The sequence below is a fragment of the Octopus bimaculoides genome, chromosome 2, assembly GCF_046866305.1.
Source record: "Octopus bimaculoides isolate indiv1 chromosome 2, ASM4686630v1, whole genome shotgun sequence".
NCBI lineage: Eukaryota > Metazoa > Mollusca > Cephalopoda > Octopoda > Octopodidae > Octopus > Octopus bimaculoides.
The window spans coordinates 17388606-17411601 of NC_142929.1; the positions used below are offsets into that span (position 1 = coordinate 17388606).

Below are 22996 nucleotides of genomic sequence, written 5' to 3' on the forward strand. Positions count from 1 at the left end.
CATATTTTAACAAAAGCTTGTATCTTTTTTATACCAGAAGTGCTTTAGCTACTGACAAAAGTATTCATATCTTGCAAAAATTCTTGCTTTGCTGGAATTTGAAGAAGTTGACAAATTCTTTCTTTGAGTGGATAATCAACAACACATTTAAACAATTCTTTAAGAAATTTTAGTAACAAGCAATAAGAGGAAACAAAATATTTTATTTTGTTCAAAGTAACCCCGTTTCACGGTACGCTAAGGAATAAATAAATTGTTGACTACTGTGTGAAGGATAGCAGCGGTGGAATGTGAAAATTACTAGAACGAGGGGCACTATCTTCTGCTTTACAGTTGATCATCATCAACATCTATTTGAAATTTATGATACATCATTTTTTTTATATATATATATACAGCTCAGTTTAGGAACTGGCTATATTGTAAACTTCTCATCACTAGCGTTGCTAGAGTGTGTGCCATCCGGGACGACCCTTCCGTTTGCCGGACCCCACAAAAAAACCATATTGCCTACAGCAGACCCATAAGTGCCGCCTGGGGCGGACTGCCTCTACCACCCCACCCCTTTGCTACGCTAGTGCTTCTCATGGAATTTTTATGCTATGTTCACCATTAGCGTTTTTATTAGTAAAAACATGCAGACCTTCCTCTCTTCGTGCTACTAACTCTTTAGCAATATTCTTTGTAGTTAATTTAAATGGAATTGGTGGCATTTCCATATTCTCATATGTATTTCAAGCTTGCTCTTGTTCTAACGATCAGCCCTTCTTGGATAAACCTCTCCATGAGACACTTAGCAATATATCTACATCATCTATGACTTCTTCAAACCTTACATCGTTTACGAGGGTTACAATATATTTCTTTGCTGCCCACAAGGGGCTAAACATAGAGGGGACAAACAAGGACAGACTAAGGGATTAAGTCGATTACATCGACCCCAGTGCGTAACTGGTACTTAACTTATCGACCCCGAAAGGATGAAAGGCAAAGTCGACCTCGGCAGAATTTGAACTCAGAACGTAACGGCAGACGAAATATTGCTAAGCATTTTGCCCGGCACGCTAACGTTTCTGCCAGCTCGCCGCCTTATATGTGCGTGTTTCTGTTTGTTTCTCTACTGCTTGAGAGCAGGTGTTGGTCTGTTTATGTCCCCGTAATTTGTGGTGCGTCAAAAGAGAGCGTCAAACTAAGTACCTGGAGCAAAGATTTGTATCCTTGCGGATATATTCTATTCTCACATTATGAGAAAGTTCATTTAACCCTTTAGTATTTAAACCGGCCATATCAGGTTCAAATATTCTACCTGTTTTATGGTCAAACCGGCCAGATCCAGCCTTTCACACTTACCCTACAATATCATTCTTAAAATAAACAATAACATCGTCAAAATATTGAAGCTACAAGATAATAGGCAATAAATTGAAAACAATGTGAACTAGAAAAGTACTCTGAGAGCGCAGATCTCCGCCAAACAGCTCATTTTAAGATAGATACGCGAGTACAATTACTAATAGAGAAACGAAAATAAACTTTGGAAATGGCAATGCCACCATAGGTTATGTGGAAATGATGAACGTGTTTTCAAGGGAGATAATCAAAGAACGTAACATTGTAATATTTCATGTAAAGTAAATATAACAAATGAAGAATCCTTCAGGAATCCATAAAAATTCCACGGATCACTACCAAAATTTCATCATCTATTCCTTGTGTCATTACCAACTTTTCCTGCAAGTTTCATCAAATACTATTCACAACTTTTTGAGTGATTTTGCACACAGACAGACAAACTAACGCCGAGGAAAACATAACTTCCTTCCTTGGCAGAGGTTATAAATAAGCATTACATTTGACAGAGTAATCTGAATATTAAAGGGTTAAGTTAATAGGGTAGCTTGGTTCGTTGTCTAAAAGAAGCAATGCCTTGTTGTACCTTTCCGTAGCAGAACAAAAAAAAAATGTTTGTTAACCACTGCCTTCTTATTTGAACGCCAAATCAGAAGTAAATTAAACTTTCGTAACCCTTGAAAGCCTTTGTATTTTGGAGTGATATACGAGTAGTAATAGTCTTGTCGCCAGAGGCATTCCTCCCTCACTCCACCCCAGAAGAATCATCAGGCGATTCTAGGAAACTTGAAATACTAGTGCTGGTTTTTTTCTCGAGAAATATAAGTTCTAACAGGCATGAACATCCAGGAAAATGTAGTTTATCAACATTGTAAACTTGTTCTGCTGTGTTGCCCGCCCCACTCAGCAATCATTTCTTTTTTCTGATTGTTTGTTGTTTTTTGGGCGGAGCGGGGACAGCTAGGGACAAATAGCAACAGGCTTTGTTTCAGATTTGCCGGCTTCGTGAGTCACTTTTATGATGTACAAATTGAAGTGCTTCTTGAATATCAAACCGGTGTTTATTAGCCAAGAGATGTAAAAATAATAGCACCAGGAAATGTTTTATGAGAGCAAAAAATTGTCTTAATCTTATTGACGTAAGAATGGGAATGAGATGAAATGGTGAAAGTGTGAGGTGAGATGAAGTACTTTTGAAGAGTTACCAAGTTCGTAGTCACTTTACCCTGGCATGAGCCATAAACACTTCAAACTCTACTCATACACATTTCGTTGCATAATATACTACGTACCTAGCTACAGACATTGCTATTATTAGTAGTATTGGTGGCGGTAGGAATATTGTTGGTGACGAAAGTGGTCGTGTTGTTTTTTAATTGTTACTATTTAGTCTCAATTCAATCCTCATTTAACAAAGACATTTCATTCAAAATTTTAAACTACACTACAATATTAACCCATGTGCACATTGTAAGATCGCACCCTTGATGCAAGTATGACGAAGAGTCGATCTAATATTTCAATCCGCTAATATTACATAGCTTTTCACATAGAACTTTTGCATGCAATGAGGTTTAAAACAGTAACACAGAGACAATTGTAACTGGTCATCAAAGATGTGCTTTGCTCTTTCTTTGTCTTTTCATTTTTGCATAAACACGTTTACATACATGAGTCATTCAAATATCGATAATTCTGCAACAACGCCACTTATTGTTAATTCTCCCATTGTATTTGTATGCCAGCAGTTACAATATCTTCTCAAACATAAAAATTGCATAAAGCCTGTCAACACTTCCAGTTTCATCGTCTCCCTCTCTTAAATTGTAGTTGTATGCATGACTGCATCTGCAGGAAACCATGTGTTCACACGTGAATAATCTTCATCTTTCTTCCTTTTCTTTTCTTTTATGGTCCTTAACAACTGTTTCGCCCATTTGAAAATATTGATTATAACGGTGGTCATGATATACATAAATGTATATACATAGGCACCACACACACGCTCTTGAGTTATATAACGGGAATGGAAAATTGATTCAAAGAAACTAGAGTGAATATATTTTACGACCTTGAGCAAATTAGACTAATATGTGTGTATTATATATATATATATCATCATCATCATTATTTAACGTCTGCTTTCCATGCTGGCATGGGTTGGACGGTTTGACTGAGGACTGGCGAGCCAGATGGCTGCACCAGGCTCCAATCTGATCTGGCAGAGTTTCTACAGCTGGATGCCCTTCCTAACGCCAATCACTCAGATAGTGTAGTGGGTGCTTTTACGTGCCACCGGCACGCGGGCCAGTCAGGCGGTACTGGCAACGGCCACGCTCAAATGGTGTATTTTATGTGCCACCCGCACAGGAGCCCGTCCAGCGGCACTGGCAACGACCTCGCTCGAATGTTGTTTTTCACGTGCCAGTGCGACGCTGGTAACGATCACGCTCGAATGGTGCTTTTTATGTTTCTACCGGCACGGGAGCCAGTCAGCGGCCCTGGCAACGATCACGCTCAGACGGTGCTTTTAACGTTCCACTGGCACCCACCATCATCTGTGTTTGTTTTAGCAGGGTTTTTACGGCTGGATGCCCTTTCTAACGCCAACCACTCCACAGAGTAATTTGAGTGCTTTGTATGTGGCATTCACACAGGTGAGGTCATTTTTGGCATAGTTTTTACAGCTGGAAGCCCTTCCAAATGCCAACCACCTTACAGTGTGGACTGGGCGCTTTTCAAGTGGCACCAGCATTGGCAGAGTCACCAAGTAACTTTGCAAGACAAGGAGTCTTTGAGAGGGGTCGGGGTATTGGAGGAGGTGATCTTGCGTCAGATGATGAAAGGTTAGAGTGTGACAGAGACAAACAGATGTCTTGTAGTGGGGGGGGGGATACATTGTTACCCAACCAGAGAGAGGGAGAAGGAGAGAAAGAGAGCAAGGGTTAACAAAAATGAGGGCAGAAACAGGTATGCTGTTGAAGTGGAGAGACTTGGTTACCTAAAGAGTGAGGGAGAGTTAACAAGAAAGAGGTGCTGCTGTAAAGGAGATACATGATTACCTAACCAGAGGTAAGAGCAAGAGGAGGGAGAGAGAGTGATCAAGAAAGAGGGGAGAAACAGGTTTGTTGTTGTAGAGAGGATACATGATTACTCGGCCAGAGGGAAGAGCAAGGGAGAGACAAGAGCAGGAGAGGGATGGCAGGAAGTGCAGTCTGCAATTAATCAATTTATAAGAAAAGCAAACTAAAGGTATCAAGTGTAACCATTTGAATGTTTTAGCAGAACATGATCTATGATCTTAGAAAACGACACTACCTATGATATTTAAGATCTCCCTAGACTAGAACAATGACATGGTTCAGATATTTTTTTATATTTATGGGCACAAAAATTCCACCAAGGTCGACTTTGCTTTTCATCCTTTCGGGGTTGATAAAGTACCAGTTGCTTACTGGGGCGATCTAATCGACTGGCACCTCTTCCCCAAAAATTTTGGGCCTTGTACCTAAAGTAGAAAAGAATATTTGTGAGTACAAAGACAAACATGGCCTGTGAGATATATATATATATATATATATACATAGTCATGACAGAAGTAAATAGACACCTTTATAATCATTGAAATTTATTTAATTGTTATAATGTGAATATTTGATATTTATTAGACATGCCCTTTGCATTTTTCAATGCAAGGACCCTATTAGGCATGCTACTGATAAGATCACAAATACTCACTTGTGGAATTTCTTGCTAAGTTTCATGCAGTAATCACAAAAGATCTGGCTTTGAAAACGTTTTCTTGTTCTTTTTATGAAGTGTCCTGTCCATTACGTTCCAGAGGTGTTCAAAAGGGTTCATATCTGGTGATTGGCTTAGACATGGAAACTTTTCAATGCTATTCTCATCCAACAAATCTTGGGTCAATTTAGCTGTATGACAAAGAGCCCCCATCTTCCATAAATAGTCTTCTTTAATCATTTAACCACTGGAGAAGATTGGAAGGAGTCTTTTCTGCAATATGGACACATTTATCTGAGTTTGTTTTCCTCACACTCCACCAGCTCTGATCAACCATTGCTCCAAATTGCTCCCCAGACCATCACAGTTACGGGGACGTAAACACACCAGCATCGGTGGTCAAGCGATGGTGGGGAGACAAACACAGACACACAAACATATACACACACATATATATATATATATATATATATATATATATACATACATACATATATACGACTGGCTTCTTTCAGTTTCCGTCTACCAAATCCACTCACAAGGTTTTGGTCAGCCCGAGACTATAGTAGAAGACACTTGCCCAAGGTGACACGCAGTGAGACTGAACCCAGAACCATGCGGTTGGTAAGCAAGCTACTTACCACACAGCCACTCCTGCACCTTGAATAGAATAAAACAAAGACTACTTGATTATTTATAAATTCAATTTATTTTTCATATAAAAAATACAGTAATTTGTATTAACTTTTTTTTTTAAACAACCGGGATTTTTTTATTATTATTAATATTATTATATTTTACAGTTTCATATAATTTTCTGTAACAATCCTTCTCATCTGGGAAATGCAGTCTACATTGATATTTGAAAATTTTCAGGTAAATAAAAGTGAGATACCATGAATAAGTGAGAATGCATGTTTGTTCAGCTGAAAGGATGTGTAAGTGAATCATCTTTACTTATCACAATTTAATTACAAGGAAACCAAAGAAAAACAGAAAAAGAGGGGCGGGCAGATTAAGTAGCAGAAGATGGAGGGGAAAAGAGCAACAGCTCAGAGTAAATGGCATGTTCAGCTTCACCTTGCAGTCATGACCATGATGACATTGCCACAAAGAACAGCCCATGACACTCACCTCAGCAGAAACTCCATCGGTGAGGCCCAATGTACGAAGGTCTTGCCTCACCACCTCAGCCCAGGTCTTCCTGGGCCTACCTCTTCCACGGGTTCCCTCAACTGTTAGGGTGTGGCACTTTCTTAATATTGATCGATATTGATTGCAATACTTGGAAGCAGAGTACTTTTTTGTATTGTATTGTATTGATTATAGGTATATTTGTAAGTTTGATGTCTACAATAGTGGGTAGCAAACTAAATTCATCATCCATTCTGTTTAACACTGCCACCCATCCATAATGTATCTGTAACAGAATTGTTTTGCATTGTTAAGTATTAAGTTCAGGCTTCCAGTTCATTAATGTTACGTTAGTTGTCACTCCAAAATTTGTCTTTGTAATTTGACATACTTGTCAATTGGTTTTATATCATTGCTCAAGAGAAATGCATGTCTAATACTACATTCATGTTATGTAGGGCACATCTATGGCTGCATTATATTATCTGAGTGAGAAGCATGTAACATTGTTAAGCTTTGCTGTGTTGTTGTTATATTTCTATGATGATCATTGTTATCAGCATAATTCAATGAGTCATAGAAATAATCCTTTCTATAACAATGGACAATGCTCATATCTCTGGCTGACTGACAAATAGGCCGTACACCAGTTAGCCAGCTTAATACTTGAAAATATTTATTTCTTTATTGCCCACAGGTGGGAGCTAAACATAGAGGAGACAAACAAGGACAAAGGGATTAAATCGATTACATTGACCCCAGTGCGTAACTGGTACTTATTTAATCGACCTTGGTGGAATTTGAACTCAGAACATAACAGCAGACGAAATACTGCTAAGCATTTCGCCTGGGGTGCTAACGATTCTGCCAGCTCACCGCCATAATACTTGAAAATATTAATCAGTTTATATAACTAAAACTCACAAGGGACTTTGGCTGCCATTTCTAGCAGACAGAATGACCACATAGACAACTCCTACATCAAGACATTGGTTCATAAAGCTCCCCCATTAATGGTAGAAAGGGTATCTAGTTGTAGAAGTAATTGTTTAACCCTTTAGCATTTAAACCGGCCATATCTGGCCAAAAGTATTCTGCTTGTTTTATGTTCAAACTGGCCAAATCTGGTCTCTCACACCAACCCTACAATATCGTTTTAAAAATTAACCGCTACCTCATCAAAATCTCATAGCTACAAGATAATGCATGATCAGTTCAAAACAATGTGGATGAAAAAGCATTAATTTTGGCAGAATAATGCAAACACTAAAGGGTTAAATCAAATCTATTCCATGTGTTATGGAAAAAAAAAGATGTAAAGAAAAGATTCTAGATTAGTGGTTCTCAAAAGATGCCCAGTAGGAGTGTCTAGGTACAGCGTAGATTTGATTTTTCTTAACTGTAATTAAGGCTTCAGAAAATCAATACTAAAGTCTAATTCTCTTGCAAAATTGCATTATTTATAATTTTGTTATCCACAACTATCACCATTTCAACCAGACCATCAGATGCTGTTCTACACCACTGGTCACAATGCGCTTCCAATTATGTCTTGATTGGACTATTCTTTTCCATCTTCACCAAAATTGCTTAACTAGATCATCTACCCCTCATTATAGAGGCCTTCCGAGTGGTCTTTTCCAATCTCTTGGAATACACCCTCAGCAACTATATATCTATTTTTTTTATCTAACTTTTAACTCTAAAACATTTCTGTTTAACTTTTCATGCATCAGTAATTTTCTTTTTATTTATGTACCATCAAGTTGAACATATTGAAACCTCTGCTTTGGATGTTATGTTAATCCTCCCACCACCACATTTCTTATGAAATACACAGCTAAAGTTTATCAATCAATTTTTAAGATCAGTAATCTGGAGAGGTTTAATAAAATAACTGTCATTATCAAGCAGTGTTTGGAACATAACAAAATGTTTTTAAATAATAATATGATGAGAAGTTTAAATTTAAGTGTGAATACTTTAAAACACTTTGTATCAGGACCAGAAGCTGTGTCATGCAAGTTGATATCAAAAGAGAGACATATGCCAGATGAATCTATCTCTAGATAGAATGTCATTTGATTGTAAATATGTGTTCTTCCATAACAAAATAAACTGAGGCATATAGAATAAAGTGTCATTTCCAGTGTCACAAAACAAATAGCAGCTTGAAAACCTTGGGTTTTTAGCGCAATACTTTACCCAATCATATACAATATAAATGATGTAATATGTATATTACATGATTTCTTAAATTCACTTAAGAAATATAACTTCATAGCTTATTTACATCATGAAAGAATTACCAATAAAGAATCTGAAGCAAAAGTTCACAAAAATACAGAAAATTATTTCATATAATACCCTTCACCAAAGTTCATTTGATTGTTCATTTTCCATGAGAGAAGTTTTGCCTCACAACAAGAAGCAACAGTAGGAATGAGTGGTGAATAATAATAATTAAGATGCACATCAAATAAATTTAACCATTTACTGATGTAGACACTTCTGTTGTAAAATAAAAATTAGCAGCATTTTTTCCCACCACAGCAGGCATTAGCAATGGTTTTCCCAGATGTCTGAAGGGTTTTCAATAACTCAAATGGATTAATCACCTTAAAAAGAACAAAATAAAATAATTTTTATTAAAATTGAAATTTAAAAAAAGGTAAAGTTTTCTCTTAATTTATTTTACTTATCTAAATTATTCAAAGAATATATTTCTATACAGGGGTGGGGTGCTGAAAAGTTCCTGGCGTTAAAAGTATCGTGAAAAGTTCAATTGGGGGGTCCAGCCTTCTGAGTTCTTTTACAGGGTTTAGGACCACTGAAAACTGAAGTGTGTGTGAATTTGAGAGGGGAATATACTGCATAAAATTATAATTAGCTGATTCTCTTGTATTTTCTTTTACTCAAAGCCAGGAACTTTTCAGCCCAGCCTTGTACATGGAATGAAGAGGATGCAATTATGACAAAAATTATGCCGTGATCAAACAGACCCAATATACATCTAACAGAATGTAAATCCAGGGTGTTAGTGCTCTCCAGCCCTGTAAAGCAATTGACCTAGGGAAAGGCCACTCCAGTGTAAAACCTACAGCTTGCTGGTCACAGCAGCTGTTTTAGCCAGCTGAACTACTACGGGCAGATTGCCAAGTCTGAAGAGTGGGATCAGATGGGACATACTGACTATCACTTTAAAATTACTGAGTGTGGACAGAAATAAATGCCCCGCAGTGATGGATAAAGAATAAAAAAACAGGCAGGGGACGATACTAGCAGTTGGAGTTTCAACTCTGTATGTAAACAACTGCTTTTCTTCATGATCCTTGTTGATCGTGCTTCAAATCCCATTATAATCAATTACCACTTTCATTTTTTGTAGTATCAATAACACAAGCACCATCTGATCCAATTGGCAAATATGTTGATTTTGTGTGTTATGAAAGAAAATCAATATATGACTTGCTTTCTCATATGCTTGAGCAAGAACTAAATACTATTTATATAGATCAGATCAAATCAATGTGTGACACCAATCTATTCTCTCTCTGTTCCTCTCACACTGAATGTTCAATAATGACAAAGGACTGACACAAATGGCAATTGTTATGTCTTGAGAAGACACGCCCACCTAAGTAAAATTCATGTCCGTGGACCTACCCCACACACACACATGATCACAGATGATGTACTTTCCTCCCCTCCAGTACCTACCCGCACACAATAAATCCACAGTAAATCCCTCCCCAACAACACATCCTAAAACCCCCTCCCTCTACTGGTACCCACTCATTACATCCCCCACCACTAGCTCCCCACTCTTCTTTCCCAACCTTGTCTCCTCATCCACTCACTTACCCTCTCCAATCCCCTGTCCACTTCAAAATATATCATCATACTTTATTTACATTCGGCGGATATTTGTCCTCATCTTGTTTGTTGTTAACACGTTTCGGCTGATATACCCTCCCGCCTTCTTCTGGTGTCTTGGGGAAATTTGGAACCTGAGTTCTCATTCCTAAGGTATTTTTCGATGCTATTATTATTATTATTATTATTATTATTATTCAGGTCACAGCCTGGAATCAAACTCGGAATTTTGGGGTTAGTAGCCCATACTCTTAACCACTACGCCATATGCCCGTGGCGTAGTGGTTAAGAGCACGGGCTACTAACCCCAAGATTCCGAGTTCGATTCCAAGCAGTGACCTGAATAATAATAATATCAAAAAATACCTTAGGAATGAGAATCCATGTTCAAAATTTCCCCAAGACACATGACGAAGGCTGGAGTGTATATCAGCTGAAACATTGTGTTAACAACAAACAAGATGAGGACAAATATCCGTCAAATGTAAATAATGTACATAATTCTTCATCTCTTAAATATAGAACTATATATCATCATCATTTTATGTCTACTTTCCATGCTGGCATGGGTTGGATGGTTTCACTGAGAACAGGTGAGCCAGAGGCTGCACCAGGCTCAATCTGATCTGGCAAAGTTTCTACAGCTGGATGCCCTTCCTAATGCCAACCACTCCGAGAGTGTAGTGGGTGCTTTTACATGCCAACAGCACGAGGGCCAGTCAGGTGGTACTGGCAATGACCACACTCAAAACATATCCCTGTAACTTAGATGCACAGTCCCTGCTCCCTCCCCATCACATCTTCATTTTTTCTCTTCTTTCTGAGGCAGTCATGTTACTCTTGTAATACAGGACACATTTTCTGTCCCTCAATACTACTCCCCTCAGCTGAAGGGTCCTGCAAGTTACCTGGTGACCTCAATGTTGTTGGTGCCATGTAAAAATCACCCAGTATGCTCTATAGAGTAGTTGAGATTAGGAAGGACATCCAGCTGATAGAAACCCTGTCGAAACAGACAGCAGAGATTGGTGCAGGCTTCTGGTGGTGATGAATATACATACATATGGAGTGGCTGTGAGGTAAGTAGCTTGCATGGCACCTTGGGCAAGTATCTTCTACTATAGCCTCGGACCAACCAAAACGTTGTGAGTGGATTTGGTAGACGGAAACTGAAAGAAGCCCATTGTATATATATGTGTGTGTGTGTGTGTGTGTGTGTGTGTGTGTGTGTGTGTGTGTCCCCTAACCATTGCCTGACAACTGATGTTGGTGTGTTTACGTCTCCGTATCTTAGCAGTTTGGCAAAAGAGACAATAGGCTAAGTACTAGGCTTACAAAGAATAAGTCCTGGGGTTGATTTGTTTGACTAAAGGTAAGTGCTCCAGCATGGCCACAATCAAGTGACTGAAACAAGTAAAAGAATATATATATATATATATATATATATATATATTTTGGGCTTCTTTCAGTTTCCATCAACCAAATCCACTCAAGGCTTTGGTCAACCCGAGGCTATAAAAGACCCTTGCCCAAGGTGTCATGCAGTGGGGTTGAGCCCGGAACCACGTGGTTAGAAAGTAAGCTTCTTACCACACAGCCACTCCTGCACCTATATTATTATTATTATTATTATTAAGACGTCAAGCTGGAAAAATGCTTAGTGGCATTTCGTGTCTATGTTCTGAGGTGTAATTCCATTACCTTTACCTTTCAGGGTTGATAAATTGCCCCTATGTTCTGAGTTCAAATTCCACCATGACCTGCACTTTGAGTGGAGGATGCTATATTGCAACCACCTGGGCCAGGTCTCCTACTTGAGGCTAGTTTCTTCCTTCTATCCCTCTCAACAGTCTCAGGAGCCTTGCAAATGGGCCATGGACCCCACCTTTCATACCATGCAGTGCCCATGATTAACAAAATATAAAAAAAACTGTTTTGCTGTGACAGAACAAAATTTTAAATGTTACTTAAGAAGTTAGAGCATACTTACAGCAGAACAACTATCTCCTTCACCAGTTGTTCCACACTGAAATAGAACATAAAAGATCAAAAATTTTAATCCAGTACAAATTTGAATAAAGCTTTAATCTATTCATCTATAACAAACTAACTATTGTACAGGATTCCCACACAGTCTGGGTACATGGAGTAAATAAAATTATGACATAAGCAATTAAATATAAAAAATAATAATTTCTTAAAGTATGTGTTAATCCCCATGTGGGTACATGGAGTAAATAAAATCATAACATAAACAATTAAATATGAGAAATAATAATTTCTTAAAGTATGTGTTAATCCCCATGTGGGTACATGGAGTAAATAAAATCATGACATAAACAATTAAATATAAGAAATAATAATTTCATAAAGTATGTGTTAATCCCCATGTGGGTACATGGAGTAAATAAAATCATGACATAAGCAATTAAATATAAAAAATAATAATTTCTTAAAGTATGTGTTAATCCCCATGTGGGTACATGGAGTAAATAAAATCATAGCATAAACAATTAAATATAAGAAATAATAATTTCTTAAAGTATGTGTTAATCCTCATGTACCCAGACTTTGTGGACACCCTGTATAATTGAATAAAGTGTAAAGTCTCCTTCAGTCATGAATGCCCATGGGATTGGACCCAGAAAGTTCCCCTCCAAGATACAAGTCTGGATAAGGTCGTTTTATGGAAGACCAGCAGTAGCCTATGCATACCAGCCTCGCCTCTCCACGCCACTGGTGTTATCCAAGAGAAAGGCAAAGGCCGATACAGCTTGGCACCAGTGACATCGCAGCTCATTTCTACAGCTGAGTGAACTGGAGCAACATACAAAAAAAGTGTCTTGCTCAAAACAATACACAGACCAGACCAGGAACTCTGCAGTTAAGTTTCCAAGGGAATAAAACTGAAACAGAGATGTTGAAAAACATTGCTGATTATGCACCCATTAAAGACTCAGAACTATCCAATGTTTTTATATACAGTTTACATATTTGGTATGCCTCCTGTTCAAGGACAGTAGCTGTCTCCCAGAGATAGATAAATTTATAACTCAAGTTATCACAACTATGCCAAAAGTAAACAAGAGCACTCAGAGAGCACAAACCTCAGCCAAAGCAACACCAACGCCCTCTCAACGATTAGCTGGAGAAGATTTTAAAGATGAGAATATCTGAAATAAACTCGATTGCTCTCACAAACAAGAATACTAAAAATGAACCCAACTGCTCTCAGAGATTAAGTAAAAAAAAACAGGAAAAATACTCCAGAATCTTTGTCTGGAACTAGATTGATCCCAAAATCTAATCAGTTCATGCCAGTTACAAGGCCAAACATCCTTAAAAGTTTCATCCAAATTCATCCAGCAGGTCTTGAAATATCTTGTCCACAGACAAACAAACAAACATGACTGAAAACAATACCTCCGCCGTTGCTAAGGCAGAGGTAATAACATTTGGCAGAATGAAGCCATCAATTTGAGGATTAATCTGCAACTATTCTACACTCTCGGAGTGGTTGGCGTTAGGAAGGGCATCCAGCTGTAGAAACTCTGCCAAATCAGATCGTTGGGTGGTGTTGCCATCCGGTTTCACCAGTCCTCAGTCAAATCGTCCAACCCATGCTAGCATGGAAAGTGGACGTTAAACGATGATGATGATGATATTCTAATGCTATGTTCTATCGGTCACTTTTGCTGAACCACTAAGTTACAGGAACATAAACACACCACCATTGGTTGTCAAGCAATATTGGTGGGACAAATATAGACATACACACATATACACGCACATACATATGCACACACATATATACATATATATATATACACACACATATATACATATACACACACACACACACACACACATATATATACATACGACGGGCCTCTTTCAGTTTCCATCTACCAAATCCAATCACAAGGCTTTGGTCAGCTCAAGGCTATAGTAGGAGACACTTGCCCAAGGTGCCACACAGTGGAACCGAGCCCAGGATTATGTGGTTGGTAAGCAAGCTACTTACCACACAACCATAAAAAAAAATATTAAAGAAGATCTAACGAGCCCTTCTTTTTATCACTTATTGAAGAAATAAATAAATAATAGTTTAATAGAATAAATGATGTTGAAGAAGAATAAAATAAGAAGAAAATTAAACTGTATGATTGTGATCGATCAATCAATCGATCTGTCTATCTCCCTCCCTCCCTGTCATATATTTCAAGTTAAATAATTACCTTTTGAGTGCGAATCATAAATTCATCTTTGAAACGAGAATACTTCAGGATCGCATGTGTTTCAGAATCAATGCAAACTGGTTCATTTGTCTGAAAGAAGAAATAAATTATTTAATGAGTGTATTGAATCTTTAATTAAGATTTGAAAAATGAATGAAATAAATATCACATGTGGATGGTACGAGTGAAAGCTTAATCAGTAAATGCAAGTTATTTCAATTGATCTTTCTTTCATTACAAGAGGCTTCTCACAAAAATGGTTTCAAATCTTTAAATCTAACAGAGTAAAGAAACAGGTACTGATGTTGACTAAAATGACGATTCTTTCTTACTTACAAGGAATGTCAACTGGTGATCAAACTTAAATTCATTTTCATGGTCAGTAATCTCACCATTGTAAATTGCTTGGGCGGGCGTCTTTTGGTAATCTGGTGGCAACTTAAAAAGGCGATAGGTAACAGAAACAAATTGTATATCACCTACAAATATAAGAAATATATACATTTTAGAATTTTAAGATAGTTATTCGTTTTTAGAAATAACAATTATTACTGGTTTCAAATTTTGGCATAAGACCAGCAACTTCAAGAGAGGAGTAAGTCAATTACATTGACCCCAGTACTCAAATAAATGAAACCCTGTTCTTAGTTTCTATTAAGCTCTGGGTACTTATTTTAGTGTTCCTAAACAAGTCAACAATGGCTGTCAAGCAGTGGGGAAGACAAACACAAAGACACATGACAGGCTTCCACACAGTTTCCATCTACCACATTCACTCATAAGGCATTAGTCAGTTCAGGGCTATTGTAACGGACACTTTCCCAAGAGGCTGCGCAGTGGGATTGAACCTGAAACCACATGGTTTCAAAGTGAGCTTCTTAACCACACAGCTATGCCTGTGCCTATAGTTCAGCTTTTCCCACATTTCTTCTTCATGACCTTACAATAAGGTGTATGTGTCATTATTTATGCATTTCCTTGCTTTTATTTGAAAGTCTTCTTGTCATATTACATACATTTTTGTTGGTGATGAATAAACTATAAATTTAAAATACTTGCATCTAATGACGAGTAATCATTAATGATAGATTATTCTAACCCCTTACCCGGCAAAGACGATTTAACTTGTCTTCACCCAATTTGTCTTTTTCAGAGTGTGATGAGTAAACTCGTCCAAAACATAATTTCAAAAACAGCCACAGAAGAGTTTATACGTCGATTCTCAGCACTTCTCGGTTCTTGTTTCATTTTTTTTTTTACAAATTACGCCCAGATGTCAGGCTCAGAAGATGACTATGAGAATGAACCTTCTAATTAGAAGCTTGGATACATCAGATGAGAGTGCAAGCTCGTCTGATAAAAAAAATTTGTCTGAAAATGAAACATTTTCTCCAAAAAAATTGCCAGGGAAATTTTAATTATATAATTCCAACAACTTACTTTCTTTCTTTTCTTTCTTTTATTTGTTTCAGTCATTTGACTGCGGCCATGCTGGAGCACCGCCTTTAGTCGAGCAAATCGACCCCAGAACTTATTCTTTGTAAGCCTAGTACTTATTCTATCGGTATCTCTTGCCGAACCGCTAAGTGACGGGGACATAAACATACCAGCATCGGTTGTCAAGCAATGTTGTGGGGGGACAAACACAGACACACAAACATATACACACACATACATATATATTTACATATATACGACGGGCTTCTTTCAGTTTCCGTCTACCAAATCCACCCACAAGGTTTGGTCGGCCCGAGGCTATAGTAAAAGACACTTGCCCAAGGTGCCAAGCAGTGGAACAGAACCAGAACTATGTGGTTGATAAACAAGCTAGTTACCACACAGCCACTCCTGCACCTATGTATTAAAACTACATAACAATGGAAATGCTTCAGTACCACACCACACACACATATATATATATATATACATATATATAGTTTAGCAGTGTTTTGAGCAAATTCCAAAGCCATCAGCAGCAGCTGCCATTAAATATATATTGAATAATACCTTACCAAGAATCTTCCTGAAATCTTCTCTGTCCACAGGTATCGGGGAAACACTAACAATGCGTGCTTGACTAAACCCAACATCACCAGCTAGTTCATGAAAGTCCTTCCAATAAAGTGCTCCAGATATACATTCACCTATGGTTGTTTGAGAAAAAGAAAAATAATAACTAATCATTAAAAATAACAAAACTGAACAAGCTTATAAAAAAAAACGTATCTTGAAGAGAGGCAAAATAAACAACATGGTTATGACATAATGGTAATGAAACATACCAGGTTCCAAATGCTTCTTTTTGTTACTTGAGTGAAAGTCAATGAAATTAAGCACAATTTTATTATTATCATTCTTATTGAATTGTCTTACAGGATGTACTGAAGGATTGCTAATAGCTATACACACACACACACACACATATATATACCAGAGTAAGAACATAAATGCGAAACAAGGTGGAAAAAAATAGTATTTGAATATCAGAGGTAGAGTAATATGCTTCATTAAAAAGCAGCAAAAATATCACAAAAACTGTTACTCAGTTTCGCGTCCCCGTTCGTCGGACAGTTTTGCTTAGAATCTAAGCATACATATATATGTAAACATACATAAATAAATACACACACAAACACACACACAAATAAATACACACACAAACACACACACAAATAAATACACACACAAACACACACACAAATAAATACACACACAAACACACACACAAATAAATACACACACAAACACACACACACACAAATAAATACACACACAAACACACACACACACAAATAAATACACACACACACACACACAAATAAATACACACACACACACACACAAATAAATACACACACACACACACAAATAAATACACACACACACACACAAATAAATACACACACACACAAATAAATACACACACACACACACACACAAATAAATACACACACACACACACACACACACACGCACACACGCACACGCACACACAAATACATATATGGATATATATGCATAAATACATAATCCACTTAATCTATCACTGGAACTGTAAAAATCTGTAAAACTTTCCAGAAGTTTATCATTTAAGTATATATGAACATGTCTAGACATCCAAGTATATGCATGGGAATACATGCATAAAGCAAAACATACAAATCTGCACATACATACACACAAACAAAAAAAAGTACTCTGTTGTTGATGTTGAAATTCCAATGGAGGAGGCTTGGATCTAGGTTAGAAGCCGGTTCTTTCTCTATTGGCAAGAAATCTTGAAATAAACTGAATAATGACATACATATAAATGAAATTTGAAAAAAAGTATTTTATTTTATAAGTTTGAGGAGAAAAGAGAAAGAAACTGTATTTTCATCATCATCATCATCATCGTTTAACGTCCGCTTTCCATGCTAGCATGGGTTGGACGATCTGATTGAGGACTGGCGAACCAGATGGCTACGCCAGGCTCCAATCTGATTTGGCAGAGTTTCTACAGCTGGATGCCCTTCCTAATGCCAACCACTCCGAGAGTGTAGTGGGTGCTTTTACGTGCCACCAGCACGAAGGCCAGTCAGGTGGTACTGGCAACGGCCACGCTCAAAATAGTGTATTTTATGTGCCACCTGCACAGGAGCCAATCCAGTGGCAGTGGCAACAACCTCGCTCGAATGTCTTTTCACATGCCACTGGCACAAGTGCCAAGAAGGCGACGCTGACTACAGACATATGAAGAAACTTGAAACCTTTCACATGTGCTGTTTGCACAACATATGCAACATAAAATGGCAAGATAAGATATCCAATGCCAAGATCTTAAAAATGTGATATCTCCAGTATCTAAGGCATACTGATGAGAACTCAGTGCAGATGTGTAGGACATACTGTTCGGATGAAAAATGACTGCATTTCAAAAACTCTTCTGTATGGCTAACAAGTGGAAGGATATCATGGCAAAGGAAGACCCATCCTTAGGTATAGGGGGTTCCTATAAGGATAAGTTGAAGCAATCACTAAAATGTATACAGCTTAACTGGATACCTTGGGAAAGTCATTGCCTAGACTGATCTGCATGGCATATAATGTTTCACAATGCATCTAAACAATTTGAGAGGAAAAGAAAGAACAATAGATGAACTATATCCTGCAATCAACAGACACACTTACCCAATCCCAGACAAAATCAAAATCACCATTGTCTACATTGTGACTTCATAACAAAATCTGTATCTGAACTCAATTTACATTCACACATTCATCACAAATAGATGCAGCTTCTTAAAGTCTTTTGTTTTCTTTTTGATTTCTTTCTATCACTCACTTTAACTTGAGCGTCCTCTCCTTTAAACACTCATACATCAAAACTGATGAGAGCAACCACCACCATTATTATTATTATTGTTATTAAGGCAACTAGCTGGCAGAATCATTAGTACACCAAGCAAAATGCTTAGTGGCAGTTCATCAATCTTTACATTTTGAGTTCAAATTCCACTGAGGTTGACCTTGCTTTTCATCTTTTGGGGATTAATCAAGTAAGTACCAGTCAAGCACTGGGGTCAATGTAATTGACTTACACCCCCACCACCCCCAAATTTGTTAACCTTGTACTAAAATTTGAAACCATTATTTTCACTTTATCACAGGTTTTGTTGGAGTTCCTGGAATCTTGCATGCGTAACGGGCTTACTACCTGCAGCCTACAATACCATGCTATCCGTTCTTTTCAGCTAATACTTTTCTGATTATTCTGGCCATGCCAAGGAGGGAAACCTTTTGTAACAGTTCTACTGGGCACCCTATTCCAGTTTCCTTGATATTCCTCTTGATGCCTTCTGATACTGTTCCCAAGGACCCAACAGTAATTGGCACTATCTTCACCTTCTTCATTTTCTATAACTGGGTTATTTTGTACTTCAGAGATTTATATCTAGCTATCTTTTCACCTTCCTTCTTGATTATTCATGGGTCAAAGGAGCATGCAACTATATAGCATATGCGGTGCACCTTGTCCATCACCACTAGGTCTGATCTGTTATGCTCTAGCACCTGATCTGTTAGGATTGGGAAATCCCAGAGGATTTTGCTAGTGTCCATGAGAGAGCTGTGCATGCCATCAAAGTGACACTGGGGTATCAAAAGGTTCCTGGATTAGCTTTGTTTAATGAAACCTAACTTATTTACCTGAGTTTTAACATCATCTCCTTCGAAATAGTCACCTTGCACAACACCAGTCCCAGCATTCCTGCCACTTTTGGAATCCAGCCTGGAATTCATAAGGAACTTCTGTGATTCACTCTTGATCTTGACAACGGTGTTAAAATGGTGACCTTTGAGCTGCATTTTCATCTTGGGGAAGAGAGGAAAGTCTGCAGGTGCTAAATCTGGTGAATAGGGCAGGTGCAGAAACAATACCATGTTGTTTTTGGTGGGAAGCTCACGAGTGAGGAGAGCTCAGTGACAGGGTGCATTGTTGTGGTGAACAATCCAATTCTTTGCACTCCACAGATCCGGTCATTTTTTGCCAAATGTCCTCCCTCAAACATTTTAAAATGCTGCAATACAACTTTCGATTGGTCTGGCCCTGCAGGACAAATTCTCAATGCAAAACGACGCGAATGTCAAAAAAAAAAACGATGAGCGTGCTCTTGATTGAGCTGTGGCTCTGTTGTAACTTCTTTGGTCATAGAGATGAAAGGCTCTTCCATTGTGACGACTGCTGCTTTGTCTCAGGGTCGTACCCTTAGACCCAACTCTCATCACCATGATGATCCTCAACATGAAGGATGAGTCATCAACAGCACACTGACAGAGATCTTGACAAACTTTGACACAATGTTTTTTCTGCTCAGTTTGTCAGCAAGCAGGGGACAAACTGACAGAGAAGTGCTGCATATTCAATATTTCCCTATGGCCAGACATGTTTTTGTACAGGGTGTCTACAAAGTCTGGGTACATGGGGATTAACACATACTTTAAGAAATTATTATTTCTTATAGTTAATTGTTTATGTTATGATTTTATTTATTCCATGTACCCAGTCTATGTGTTTGTCCCCCACCAACATCGCTTGACAACCGATGCTGGTGTGTTTACATCCCTGTAACTTAGCGGTTCAGTAAAAGTGACCGATAGAATAAGTACTAGGCTTACAAAGAATAAGTCTTAGGGTTGATTTGCTCGACTAAAGGCGTTGCTCCAGCATGGCCGCAGTCAAATGACTGAAACAAGTAAAAGAGTAAAGAGAGTAACACTAATGATGATGATGATGTTTTTGAAAGAAGCGTAAACATTGCAGCACTCTATTCTTCTTCCCTTTGTAATTCAGAAGTCATATCTTTACTAGAAAGAAAGAAATATTCGCACAGATAAATTTACATGAATTTGTTATATGGTCTATCTGACTTTGGGCAGGCACATGTGTGTGTGTATGTATGTATGTGTGTGTGTGTGTGTGTGTGTGCATGCGCACTTGCATGTGCACAGTAGGATTGCTTTAAATACCATCCCCATTTGAAGGAGTGCCCAAAAGGAAATATGTTAAACTTATGTTATTATAAAATTCATCATTTCCATTTCCTTAACAACAATAAGTAGGTCACCCATTAATTACAAACAAAGGGTATTAATAAACAAAAACAAGTGTTTCTAACATAAGCACAAAGCCAACACTTGACTGGCACTTTATTTTATTGACACCTTACCCCAACAGAGGGATGAAAAGCACAAAGCTGATCTAGGCAGTTGTTGAACTCAGAACATAGCAAGGCATTTTAGTCCAAATGGTTTCAAGTTTTGTCACAAGGCTACCAGTTTCGGTAAAAGGGCTAAGTTGGTTGCATTGACCCCAGTGCTAAATTTATACTTATCTTATTGACCCCAAAAAATTGAAAGGCAAAGCTGACCTCAGCATACAGAAACTCCTATGGAAAACCAGTTTTGAACTCTATCATAATACTCTTTTACTTGTTTCAGTCATTTGACTGCGGCCATGCTGGAGCACCGCCTTTAGTCGAGCAAATCGACCCCAGGACTTATTCTTTGTAAGCCTAGTACTTATTCTATCAGTCTCTTTTTGCCGAACCGCTAAGTTACAGGGACGTAAACACACTAGCATTGATTGTCAAGCAATGCTAGAGGGACAAACACAGACACACAAATACACACACACACACACACATATATATATACACATATATACGACGGGCTTCTTTCAGTTTCCATCTACCAAATCCACTCACAAGGCTTTGGTTGGCCCGAGGCTATAGTAGAAGACACTTGCCCAAGATGTCACGCAGTGGGACTGAACCCGGTATCATGTGGTTGGTAAGCAAGCTACTTACCACACAGCCACCCCTGCGCCTATCTGAAGAATCATAATAAATAAAAGGTGGCTGAGAATTGAGTTTTGATGGACACCTACTGTATGCTAAATTCCTTGCTGAACAGTCTAATTTTCACTTCACTGACAGCCTCCTTGCACATAGTATGTATCACTCTTACAACCCTTTCCTTTACACTCAGTTTTCTAAACAATCACAAGACTACAGAATCCAGTATCCAGTCAAAGGCATTCCCCATGTCAGCAAGTGCTAGGTATAATGATTTGGTCTTGGTAAAGACCTTTTTTCTGTAATTAACTAAGAAGAAGGTAGCATCAGAGATTCTATAACCCGACACAAATCAAACTGAATTATAAGCTTTGCTATAACTTGACCATCCACTTTTGTGACAGTCCATCAGTTTAAATGTTTGCACAGTTATTTCTCTTTATAACATCTCCAATGCTTCTGCAGTCAATCACAAAGATGCTGCTATGCCAGTCATTCTGACTGCTCAAGTGAAAAACCAGCATATGACTTAACTTCACCAATTATTTTCAACAGTTCAATGATTATCCCTAATAATGCTGATATTTTCTCCATCTTCAAACCCTGCTACATGCTAGAAAAAATCTATGAGGTCATCAGGCCTCACAAATTATATATCACATAACAAGATTTGAAAATTGCTTAGCAATAAGCCTTAATAATTGGCCCTCTGTCAAGTCTACCTCAGATATCCGGGTTTTCAATTCACCTTATGTTTCCATTCCACATTTTTTAAATAATTCATTCACGAGTGGCTGTGTGGTAAGTAGCTTGCTTACCAACCACATGGTTCCGGGTTCAGTCCCACTGTGTGGCACCTTGGGCAAGTGTCTTCTAGTATAGCCTCGGGCCGACCAAAGCCTTGAGAGTGGATTTGGTAGGCGGAAACTGGAAGAAGTCCGTCGTATATATGTATATATATGTATGTGTTTGTGTGTCTGTGTTTGTTCCCCCCCCCCCGGGAAGTAAACACACTAGCATTGATTGTCAAGCAATGCTAGAGGGACAAACACAGACACACAAATACACACACACACACACACACACACACACACATATATATATACACATATATACGACGGGCTTCTTTCAGTTTCCATCTACCAAATCCACTCACAAGGCTTTGGTTGGCCCGAGGCTATAGTAGAAGACACTTGCCCAAGGTGCAGCGCAGTGGGACTGAACCCGGAACCATGTGGTCGGGAAGCAAGCTCCTTACTATACAGCCACTCCTGCGCCTATGTTGAATACAGTTACAAAAATGGTTATTTTATTATAATTAAC

General features: G+C 38.1%; 1 protein-coding gene across 2 annotated transcripts in view; it reads right to left on the reverse strand.

Annotated features, from left to right (window-relative positions):
* Positions 1-5777: 5777 nt before the first annotated feature.
* LOC106879433 (arsenite methyltransferase) overlaps positions 5778-22996 on the reverse strand; it is a 37914-nt gene continuing 20695 nt past the window's right edge. For both annotated transcript variants that reach the window (XM_089341411.1, XM_089341416.1), the window contains 5 exons: positions 16352-16483; positions 14676-14818; positions 14340-14429; positions 12092-12127; positions 5778-8843 (listed from right to left, as the gene is read on the reverse strand). In XM_089341411.1, the coding sequence (XP_089197537.1) occupies positions 8754-8843; positions 12092-12127; positions 14340-14429; positions 14676-14818; positions 16352-16483 (491 nt within the window). In that variant the 3' untranslated portion in view covers positions 5778-8753. The remainder of the gene's footprint in view (positions 8844-12091; positions 12128-14339; positions 14430-14675; positions 14819-16351; positions 16484-22996) is intronic.